Source organism: Pipra filicauda, unplaced genomic scaffold (assembly GCF_003945595.2).
Source record: "Pipra filicauda isolate LSUMZ 115617 unplaced genomic scaffold, ASM394559v2 scaffold381_size687511_pilon, whole genome shotgun sequence".
Taxonomy (NCBI): Eukaryota; Metazoa; Chordata; class Aves; order Passeriformes; family Pipridae; genus Pipra; species Pipra filicauda.
In genome coordinates this window covers 638531-650107 of record NW_024104511.1, presented here as the reverse complement: position 1 = coordinate 650107, position 11577 = coordinate 638531, and the positions used below count along the sequence as shown (strand labels likewise).

Sequence of the window (11577 nt, the reverse complement as noted above, 5' to 3'; positions counted from 1 at the left end):
TTAAAAACTTAGCAATGGATTAAGTGATAGCAGGAATTAGATAATTCCACTATTAACCAAAGTTTAAAGCTCTTTACTTTGCTGTTCTCAGAACTGTTCTGATCGTAAAGCATGAATTTTAATAACAATTCTGTACTGTACTCCTCAGCAGCATAGGTTGGGAACTAATTAAAATACAGCAGGGATATATTTGCCTCCATCTAGGCAAGGAACACGACTGAGTAACATCATCTTCCATTATCTCAAAAGAACCATCATTTGCTAACCCGGCTTTCCTCTGCAAAGTTAAAAGTCAGCTGAAGTTTTACTTTACTAAGGGGGCAAATTAGTTGCAAATATTTCTATTCTCTTTCTGTTTCACGCATTTTGCCTTTTATGAGCACTGGTACAGATGTACAAAATATGATGTTGTTTCTCTAGCTGGTACTGGGTTTTCCAAGTTTTTTTCCATGAAGTCGTGGCAACGAAATTAAAACCGATTTGTTTGCTCCATGGAAGAGCAGCTGCTCCATGAGCAACAAGATTTTAGGTTATTAAAATTACCTTTGTCACGTGCTGATGGATTTTCTTCCCAGGTAGATTCAACAAGCACAAGTCTCAGACCATCTTTGCCAAGGGCATTTTGCAGCTTCCCCGGGGGTGCCCAGTGAGAATCCACGGCCACGTGCTCATGGATGAGCCAAAACCCTATGATGGAGCACTTCTCCAAGGCTTCCCAGAGCAAGGGCTGCTCCAGGAGGCTGCACTCCCATCCCATGTGACAACTGTGGGAGGACACTTGCCTTGATTAACACTAATTACAATTATCTCTCAGGCAGTGAGAGCCAAGGACACGGAGCTGTCGGAGCTACTGAAGAGGATGAAGGAGACTCTCAAGGTTAAGCTTTGCCAACCAAGGAGATGAGGAAGAGTGGATTCCCCTCTGGCAGACATTCCAGCCAGGCTTGCCACGCATGGATCTCTTTTCCCATCTCTCCCTGGACTTTCTCCCTTCTTCTGGTTTTCCACAAAGGTCTGACCAGCAACCTCCTACAGAAACAAGGAGAGGGTGCTCCTGGTTTTGTGGGGAGAAGACTCAGAAATCTGGATCACCAGAAAAATGGACTGATTTCACCTGGCTCAAGGCTGGGTCTGCTCCAGGCAGGGATGTGGTGTTGTCACTTATGTAATTAAATGGATCCAAAATATAGAGTGCTGATAATATATGTCAAATTCTTCTCCAGGATTCAGACTCCGCCACAGAACAAGGAATAACCAGACAAAAATCTGATGTACAGGTCTAGGAGCCTTTTTCCTCCATTTTTGGGTGAATATCTTCGGTGAACAGTGAAAATCTTTCAGATGAGCTCTGCTGTAAGAACAGAAACGGCAACTTTACCCCATCCTTGTGCACCTGCAGGTGATTTTGGAGAGCAGAAAAACAGGGATGATGTCGCTTTTCTCAATTGAGGATTTAATAAAGAAAAAAAAAGAAAGAAACAAATTCTTTTGTTCTGCCATCTTACAGATGTCTTACTTCAGTTAATGAGAAAAACAAGAGTTCAGCTGATGGAAACTTTGGCTTTGCTGAGGACTGACCATCCCCTGCTGTGGGCAGACCACCTGCTTCCAGAGATGCTCTGTGTGTTTTAGAGAAGGTTTTTACCTTAACACACAAAAGACCTTTGAGTTAAAAACAAACAACGTGATCTGTCAAGTCAGACTGTTCTGAATATCAAATTAGAAATCACAAAACTGCTTTTTCTTTATCAAGCAGCACACAAACAATTAAACTCCCCAGTTCCCTGGCCCTGCTGGGGAACACTATGTTCAATTTTCCTCTAATTTTTGTCACAGTCATAGGTGGAAATATATTTTGATGCAGTAGCCAGTCACTCTGAGAGACTGGCACTTCAATGGATGAAGGTTCAACTGTCCAGAGAGTGTCAATGCCTTATTAAGATTTCAGCTCCATCGCTCCCAGGTTTCATCTCCCTCTTCCACCCTGTTTTAGATGGTTCTTTAGTCTTTTTTTTTTTTTTTTTAATTTTTTAAGCACATCAGAGCATCTTGCCACCTCCCCTAATTAATCCTCTGGATCCCTGCAGGGTAAGGAAATATTATCAGATCTGTTTTTCAAACCAAGAAGGAGGTTGCAGGATAAACATCTTGTTGCTCAGAACATGATCAGAGATACCCAGGTCTGCAAGGAGGCAGGAGCACCCCTGGGCTATGAAAGAAATTTCCAGGGGATCACCCTGGTTTAATAACTCACCTTATTGCTTTGTGTTGATCACCCTCAAAACTTACAATTAATGCCAGCCCTGAGAAAAATGAAGCAAAAATCGATAACCAGAGAAGCAAGAGGAATCCCATCTCCCCAGCCTGTCATCTGCTGTCTGACAGACACAGCCACGACTTCCCACCACTGACAGACCATTCCCAGAGTCCAGCAAGGGGGGAGGAAAATTTCTGACACCAGACAGGTGAGTTGGACAAGCAAGAAGCCCTAAATAACTGACAATAAAAGACTGACAATAAAAGAACCCTGTGAAGCTTCACGAGCAATCCTTGGCTCATCCCAAACACCAGCAAAGTTAAGGTGGGGAGAAGGAGGGCAGTACCAAGGGGTTCCTACCTGAGAGTTCAACACTTCAAAAGATGACAGGGACCCCCAGGCTCCTTCTGTTCTGAATTCCCTGCAATGAAGCCAATACTCTGGTTAAACATGAAGTTTTACAGCACACCAGTGAAACAGGAAGAGGGCTACACATGCAGGTGGGATGGGTTTTGTGCAGCAGCCTGGAGACAAACTCACTTCATTCCCTTTGAGAAGAGACATGAATAGGAGGCAAATGAAAAGCACAGTTTTTCACAGCCTTCCCAAATCCGCTTCTGAACCCCAGAGAGTCTGTTCAGGACAGGACAGACATTGCCTTTTATTCATGTTGCAAGTTGGTAAGGGACTGCTGGCACCAAAAGCAAAATGTATTCAAGACTGAAACCTCATAGTGAGCTGGAACACTTCATCCTTTCTTTTCTTAATTCAAATTCAACCCCCAACAACTGGGGTTAAACAGTGGGAACACAGACACTGTGAACAGCACACACAGCCTGGTTAATGCACAGACCTGTCCTTGGACACACCTCCCTGGAGAGCAACAGGCTGGGCCAGAAACAGGGACAGGACTAACAGTCCTGAGCCGACACATGCAGGCAGCCCTCAGAGCACAGAACGTGTCTGTCCAAGAGCTGACACACCCCTGGGGGTGGGTGAAGCCTTTCTCCTGCCACAGAGCCCAGCACAGCATCCGTGTCCCCTTTTGCTCCCAGCTCAGTTCACAAATCAGGGTTGTGTGACTAGAAATCAGTTTAAGTGTAAAGGAGGTACCAAAGACAACCATTCTCTACAATTACACCTTTTCCTTTCCCTTCCCAAACACCCTCCTGCTCATGTTCTCCATGTGTGGGTGTGCTGAAGCTGCCTCCCCTGGAGCATCACTGGGGGCCCACCCACACACTCCCAGCTGCATTAAACCATCAGGTTGTGCTTTGCCTTCTGTACACACCAGGAAAGCTGCTGGAAAGGCAAAATGAGAGATTTTGTCAGGACAGAGGGAATCCACATGACTCCACACAAGGCCTTTTCCCTATGGGTGAAGCTCCTCTCCCTGCAAAACCCCTTGGAAGCTGCGTGGAGCTGCCCAGTGTGCTGGAGCAGGGATGGCAGGGCAGGGGGCCTGGGATGCTCCCAAAACCAGCCAGAGTCATTTCCCTACGTCCACTTGAGCAGTGGTAAAGCTCACTGGGATGGCAGGAGGTGTGGGATGCTTGTTCCCCATCCTGCAATGGAACATTCCTCGATGAATCACGACTTTCCTCAGCACTGAGAGAAGAACAAAGGATTTGGACACAGCACTGATCAAACACACACAAGCTCCCTGTTATAGAATCATAGGATGTTTGGGGTTGGAAGGGACCTTAAGACCATCTAGTTCCAACCCCACTGCCTCAGACTTCTCTGGAAACTTCCTCAATGCTCCTGCTTCAGCTGGTGCAAACATGTCCCAAGAAACCTAATGGTAGGAGTTAGTTTTAAACAGCACACGCAAGCTCTTCTGAAACAAAACATTTTCAAGACTTCTCTGCACTTGAGCCAATTTCTTCAGGCATCCTGCCCCACATTTAAGCACCAAAGGCAAGATCCCCACATTAGGTGTCTGGTGTTAAATTTTATGGCCCTGCACTTCAAAGTACGGCCCTTAATAACTGAATCTCAGGCACCTGGAAATAAGTATTTTCCTTTGGAGTGATTAAAAAGAGGAAATAACCCCTGTATATTATCTTCATTTTCTTTCCTTTATAAGGTTTTAAGCTGCTTTTATGCGGCACTGGAAAGTTCCAGCCCGTGATTTGTTGCATTCTGGTGTGCTAATAGAAACATCCCCCTGACTGCTGCTCACTCTGCAGAGCAGGAGGATCGTAACACAGATTGTAAATGGTTGCATTACTGAGAAAGATAATGTTTCTTTGCACTTTCATTTCCCTGGGTTGATATTTATCGTGGTGGGGGTTGTGTAAGCGTAGGAGAGAGGGATCATGCATTATTTACCAGCCTGGAATGGGGAAAGGCTCCTGCCTTTCACAGAGTGCAGGAACACAGAGCAACTCCCGGTTCATGTCAGGTTTGATGGTGGCTGAAGGATTTTAAGCAAATATGATCATCCTGCCAGGCCAGAGAGTGACAGCAGATGGGGCTGAGGGTCACAGCTCTGCTCTCCCTCCTTTCTCTGTACAGTTTGTGTCATTATTTATTTCACACTATGACTGAACCAGGACTGCCACTGAATCACCACAACCATCAATAAACTCCTTAAGGTCCAACATAGCTGAGACAAAAGTTCCTGGCCTTGAATGCAGCTGAGAGAAGACAAACCCAGAGAGGCAGAAGACAAACCCTGGATTGTCCAGGGTTTGCAGAAGCAGAAGCCTTTCCAGCCCCAGGATTGTCCCTGAGATGCCACCCCACTGATCCAGCTTCCCAACACTCCAGGAAGTTGCAACACTCCAAGGTTTATTATCATTAAACTCCAGCCAGTGTCAGAGGCTCTGTGTTTGTCCTCACAGTGCTACTGCCAGTGCACATAAAATCCAACAAAACAAGCCCATTAAGTCCCAAAACAAGCCTTGGGAAAGAATTTAAAAAAAGAAAACAAGGAATGACAACAACAAAACTACTAAATAAGAAATAAGTTAATGAGGAAAAATTACAAGGAACAGAAGACTTTAAATGTTCTTCCAAATTAAGGAGAACAAAGGGAAAGGATCAGCTCTTATTTTTGCAATTAAGGTGTTATTTATGGCAATTTAGCTGTTTTGAGATTAAGCCTGGATACAGTGCTGCAGAAAACACATCTGATTTCCTCCCAAGGCTTCCCATCAGTTTCTATGTGAGTGCCAGCCAGGCAGCCAAAAAAGCAGGAGGAGTTCTGTGCTCCCAGAGCTCCCTGGCTGCACACGAGGCGCCTGGAAAACACCCAGAGGATTTATCCCCACGTCGGGCGTCTGGACCAGGACCATCAGCAACAATCCTCAATTTGCAGTGCTGGCCCTGGAGCTGAACCACTGTATCTTTGGGGCAGAAATCTGGGGCAGAACGAGGGATACCACTTGGGAGGAGCAAAAGGGAAACCTAAAGATTCTGGTTCTGTGAGCAACCCGCCTGTGAGGAGGGGTGGGAAGAGGAGTGTCAGAGGGGCACCCCGTGTCTATAGGCACTGCCCTGGCAGAGCAAACAGCCCCTTTGCCCTCTCCCATTAGCCAGGAACCCGTCCCATACTCGTGACTGTGTCACCCACCTGCAGGGACACCTCCAACAGCTCAGGGGAACGCTCCCCACAGGCGTGGGAGGGAGGTGAATGGTGCCAAGGAGCCCCGGGCAGAGCCCTTCCTTCTCCACCTCTGCCCAGTTTGACTCCGAGCCATCGAGTGGAGCACCCTGGGACTGCCAAAAACCACACATTTCTGTGCAGGGACAAAACACACCACTGACTATGACATTCATGTGCATCTTCGTAGTATTTTACCCCCTGTTACAGAGTTGGTAACATTTGCAGAGAACCTGCAAATTAAGACCACCCACACTATTTGTAGGATTCAGCCCCAAATGCCTTCTGGTTTCCTTTTTTTCCCTACAGGCTAATAAAAACAATAAAGGACATAAATAAAAAAGGATGCAGAGTTTGGTTATGCTCAAGAAACAGTTCAGGGAGGAGAGAGCTGAAGATGGGATGGTGCTGGGAAGACACCCAGCCTTGTGGTGCTGCTGCTCATAGACTCTCTTACTTCAAGGAGACATGAAAGCAGACATTGCAACATGACAGTTGCAAACTCTATTAGCTTTTTTATGGCTCTGTTGATTTTTCCAGCCCCCATGGCTGCCTGCCTGGGTATCCTGTTCTTTGAACCCACACAGAGTAAATAAGAGTAACTACTGTGGCTCTGCAGGCAGGAGATGTGTCCCCAGGAGGAGCACTGGGTAAAGGCAGGAAAAGCTCCCCCTTCCATCCTGGAAGAATTAGAGCACTTGGGCTGAAAAAAGGGGGGAAAGAGAGAGAGAGAAACAAAAATCAGGAAAACCTTCCTTAGAGTAAAATCTTGTGAATTGAAAGGTCCCCAGGACTTGGAGATAAACAGGTAGGTAATGGTTTTCCTGAGGGTGGATGCAGGAGGATATGAACAGGGTTATGACAGAGATGTGACAGCTTCCAACCACCCCAGCAGAGCTGCTGGAGGCACAAGGGCTTTACCTGGAGCACCTGGAGCTCGGCAGGAGATGAGGAACACACTGGCCAGGGCCTCAGAAGGTGTGGCAGGGATTTGACTTGATTTGATTCAAATCTAAGTGACCAGAAGATTTCTCTTCATTCCCCCTCTCTCCCGGCAGAAACTTTTATTACATTAAGTGAAATGTTAAACCACTGGGGCTGTTGGCTGCAATAGCTCATCCTAAGCAGCTTTAGTGTTTGCTGGGATCAGCCTCCACACTGTGGGGTTGGAGATGGTGTTTCACCCTTTCCTCTGCCCAGTTTTTCCTCTTTCCCTCGCTCCTCTTGCCTCCAGCTCCCCTTTTTCAAGTTGCAATGCAGTTAAAATAAAAGTATTAACGGCGCTTATCTGATGCATGGGAGATGTGAGAGGAGCTGGCAAGCAGCCAGCAGTTAATAGCAGCATAAAGCAATTTGCTGGAAAAAAAAAAAAAAAGAATTAACATGGTAATTGTCAGGCTGGAGAGGGTGCTGGGGATCGTGGAGAAGGAGGGGAAACAAAAAAAGAAGACATTGATTACTCTAGATTTTAATAATAAAGGTCTGAGGAAGAAAGGAAGGTTTTGAGGCAATTTTCTTCTTTTTGTCCCGTTCTCTGCTACCCTCCCCCAGCTCAAAACCTCCAGCCAGAGCCTCAGGCACTCACGGGAATTTATCCGAAGATCTCTTCCTTTTTAGCATCGTGTCACTGCCAGATGCACCACGGGCTGCGGAGCTGGTCGGCACCACCACGCACTTCTCCCCTTCCCACGGAGGGAAGCGACGCTGCGCTGGAGCTCCTGGAGGGGGGAAAGTCATGTTGGACAGAGCCCTGCACGCTCCCACCTCGGAGCTGGGCTGAGCCGAGGGCACAGAGGAGCTTCCCAAAGAACTGACCCTCTCCCATTCCCAGGGAGGCTTTTTTTGGTGTTTCTTTTTTTTTTCTGAACAAAGGGACATCGCTCAATTATTATTATTACTATTTTTAAATTTCTTTTTCTCAGAGCAATTGAAAGGAGTGCCTGGAAAGCTGAAGTAGAAAGCTCAGCCTCTTCCCGCCGGCTCCGGGATTAAGAAAGTCAACTAATGCTTCCCAGCGCCGGGATTTCAGCAGCACGGAGCCTCCCGAGGCAGGAACTGCGACGGCAAATCCAGCAGGATCTCAAGGCGGCAGCTGCCTCTCCCCGCAGATGCCATTTAACCCTGGATTTATGAGCATCCCGCTCCCGAAAATCAGCTGGAAAGCCGTCGTGCCTCCCCTGCACGGACAGTGAGAGCTGCCAGCCCGAGCCGGGGCTCCTCTGCTGGAAGAGGCTCTCCCCAGCCCCATGCAGGTGGAGCAGTGGCACGGGGCTCCCAGCACATCCCAAGGGCTCCCAGCACATCCCAGGGGCTCCCAGCAGATTCCCAGCGCTCCCAGCACGTCCCGGCTGACCAGCAGATGAGCCAGTGCCTCTCCCCCCCAAAGGAGGCGTGCTGGGGGAACCAGGGCCAGGACACGAGGTACCTGTATGATTTTTGATTCGTATTTGTGGATGAATGCTGTAAATATGAGCCAAGAAGATTTCAAAGAAAGCCACCGAGGCGTGCAAGTGAATTAATTTGCTTTTAGACAACATGTGGCCGGTTTGCAGCCTTTTGCAAGCAGGACCATTATTTCTTTCCCATGCCAAAGGCTGACTGCGTTTGCCCTCCTGCTTTACTTCTGCCGTGGAGGAAATTTAAGCAAGAACATGTATAGTGAATTGCTAAATTCAACCAGTGCCACTGAAGCTCATCTAATCATTCAGACCAATACTCCCTACCTGGGCAGCACCCCGAGACCCGTGAGCTCCTCTGCTCTTTACATGTCGACAGCCAGGGCGTTGAAAGAAGGGGAAATAAATAAGCCAGACCTGGTGACTTACATCATTCTGTTTTTCTTTCTGCTCTTGACCGTGACATTCATTGTGCTCTTCATCAACTGCCAGCTGAAAAATTCTTTCTTTGCCACTCTTCCTTACGACAGATCGCTCAGGGAAGCGAGGAGCCCGTGGAGGACACAAGCTGTCTGACACCTCCCAGCCCGGCAGGAGCGGGCACCGCGCTCGCTGTGACACGAGGAGTCAGTGCCATGTGCCAGCGAACGGATGTGACCCCCGGCAGAGGAGGGCACGGCTGAAAAATAAGCTGTCTGCCAATCCAAGTAGCTGTAAATAAAAAGCTCTGTTATGCAGAGAATGCTTTAGCAAACTTATACGGTTTTGGGCAAAAAAAAAAAAAAAAAACAAAAAAAAAAAAAAAAAAAAAAACCAAAAAAAAAACTGCCCCGTGATTCCAGATTAAGCTCTATATGTATGCAAATGTCATCATCCACCCATTCAGTGGCCATACAAGGATAATTGTATTAACAACAATCTCTGATTTGGGCATCTGGTGGAGCTTGTTCCCCGTGTTTATGAAACTACAGCGTCAAATGGAACAAACAGAGTGGATTTACCTCCCAGCCCCACGCTGAGGAGATGAGTTTACTTTCCAGACTCATTTCTCCCAACTGCTGCTGGAGCTGCATGGTGATGCCGTGGGAGGCCTGCCAGGCAGGGGGAGAAAATGAAAAACGTTTATTTAGACTTTTGATTGTTATTCTGTTAAGGGTGTTTTCGATGTCTGAATGCATCATCCATCGGGTTTTAAGTTACCAGTTGTGTGAAACACTTAATACTTAAGGAATTTGTTTTCAACTCTCATAAGCTACAAAGGAAATCGTTTGCCACGGCATGAAACCAAAATAATCAGGATGGGGAGAAGTGGGGAGGGAAAATGAATATCATTAGTACCATGCAAACTAATGAAAGGGGAGAGCAGAGTGCTCTGAGTTCAGCACACCAAGTAGAGAACTTCTGAAAGCCATAAACCACAGCTTTAGAGGGATATTTGCTTTACTGCACAGTATCCCCACTCCTTGTTCTTTATATAAATTAGAAGCATGAGTTATCAATATGGCAACAGCCTGATTCAACACCACCATTTTTAAATTATTAAAAACCTGATTTTGTTCTAAAAGCTTCTGCTTAACCCTGGCAGCTGACACGCTGTTTTATAGAGGCTGATTCCTTGTAAACCTGCAGTTACAGCACAATTCCAGGTCAAGCTGCATGAACCCCAGAACAGCATCTGTAATTCCCACAAACAGTGGGCTAAGGGCTTTTCTTTTTTTTCCCTTTTTTTTTTTTTTTGGCTCAAAACACAACAGAATTGCAGCTATTCAGAAACAACGAGTCCTAAACTCTAATTTAGCTCCAGTTTGGGGTATATTCCATCTGTCAGTGGAATGGGGTTCAAATGGTATAAGATGCTGTGTCCCTAAATACAGTCTTAACCTGCAGAGTGCAACAGAGGAGCTGTGTGTGTATATATGTATATGTACATAACTTATTTCATCCAGAAGAGGAGATTTTACAATGCAATTACACACTCATAAGGCCTGCACTCAAGCACAGAGACAAAATGTGTATATACAGGAGTCTGCAAGCTTTTTTTTTTACACAGAAATTGCACAGTTAATAAGAGTTCCATGTCATTGTCTTGGTTACCATGGTTTATTTTGCTCAAGTTAAACTACTAAATAACAGGTTTTAATATTTTATTCCTTTACAGGTGGCCAATATTTCCTCTGAATCAAATTTAACTGGTGTAATTCCGGGCAGTTGCTCTAATGTAGAAAGCAAGAATAAATTCAAGTGTGTTTCTCTCAGCCCTTTTTGAATAAATCAAGTTTTATCAAATCAGGCATTTCTTATTTATTTTTAAGCAACAACAGCTTGTTTTCAGCTCTCAGCCATAAACGAGGTAGGGCTAAGAATTTCTGCTGGCAAAAGCCTCAGAACCTGACAGAGCACATGTTGTGTTGCACCCTTTATTTAAATGTTCAAAAATAACTCTGGAATAATCCCATTTTTCTCCACAGTCTGACTGGAGCAATACTCCAGAAGAACCTGTCGTACTGAGAGTGTTAGCTGGTTTTCTGGGAAAGCTTTTATGCTCTCTGTGCTGCTCTCATCAATATCCAGAATTATTTCTATTGTAGAAGAAATTCTATTAATGACATTCAGAATCAGAGAATCCCAGAATGGTTTGGGTTGGAAGGGACCTTAGAGACCATCTCACCCCACCTTCCACTACACCAGGTTGCTCCAACCTGGCCTTGAACACTCCCAGGGATGGGGCAGCCACAACTTTTAACCAATGTGGGAAACACACATATAGAAAACACGTGACAAATTCTGCTTCACCAGGCTCAGAATTCAAGCTGACCAAAAATAACCCCCCATTTCCAACCCCCAGCACACCAGAGGAACCCAGAGGGATTCCTTCCCTTGCTGGGGCTGGTTCATGAAGTGCAGGACACCCACGGGGTCCCACGTGGATTCTCCATCCCTTCTGCCAGTCACACCCTGCTCCTGACACAACCACACCATTCCCAGGGTCTTTTAGCAAATCCCACTTTCTCCAAGTGCCTTCCCAAAGAGCCTCTCCACGTTCACAGCCCTCCCTCCTCCTGGTGGCTTCTCCTCAGGGCAGCCCAGAGGTGGGTAACACACCGAAACAGGAGGGATGAGTAAAGCAGCAGAAATTTGGGACACAGGGCAGGCTGGCCCCAGTTCAGAGAAACTCTTGATGACTTGCTTTGCTTTCAAAAGCTGAGCAGCTCCTGTAACACTTTGAGGAGCATCAGCACACTTAAAATACCCAGTGCTCTGCTGAGTCAAGACCTGCCTGGTAAATAAGGTCCTAACTCTCCTCCTGGCCAGGG

General features: G+C 46.4%; 1 protein-coding gene across 1 annotated transcript; it reads left to right on the top strand.

Annotated features, from left to right (window-relative positions):
- The first annotated feature begins 7345 nt into the window (after positions 1-7345).
- Positions 7346-10549, top strand: SMIM32 (small integral membrane protein 32). The gene has a single exon (XM_027747702.2). The coding sequence runs from the start codon at positions 8519-8521 to the stop codon at positions 8837-8839; it is 321 nt and encodes a 106-aa protein (XP_027603503.1). The 5' UTR covers positions 7346-8518; the 3' UTR covers positions 8840-10549.
- The last annotated feature ends 1028 nt before the right edge of the window (positions 10550-11577 follow it).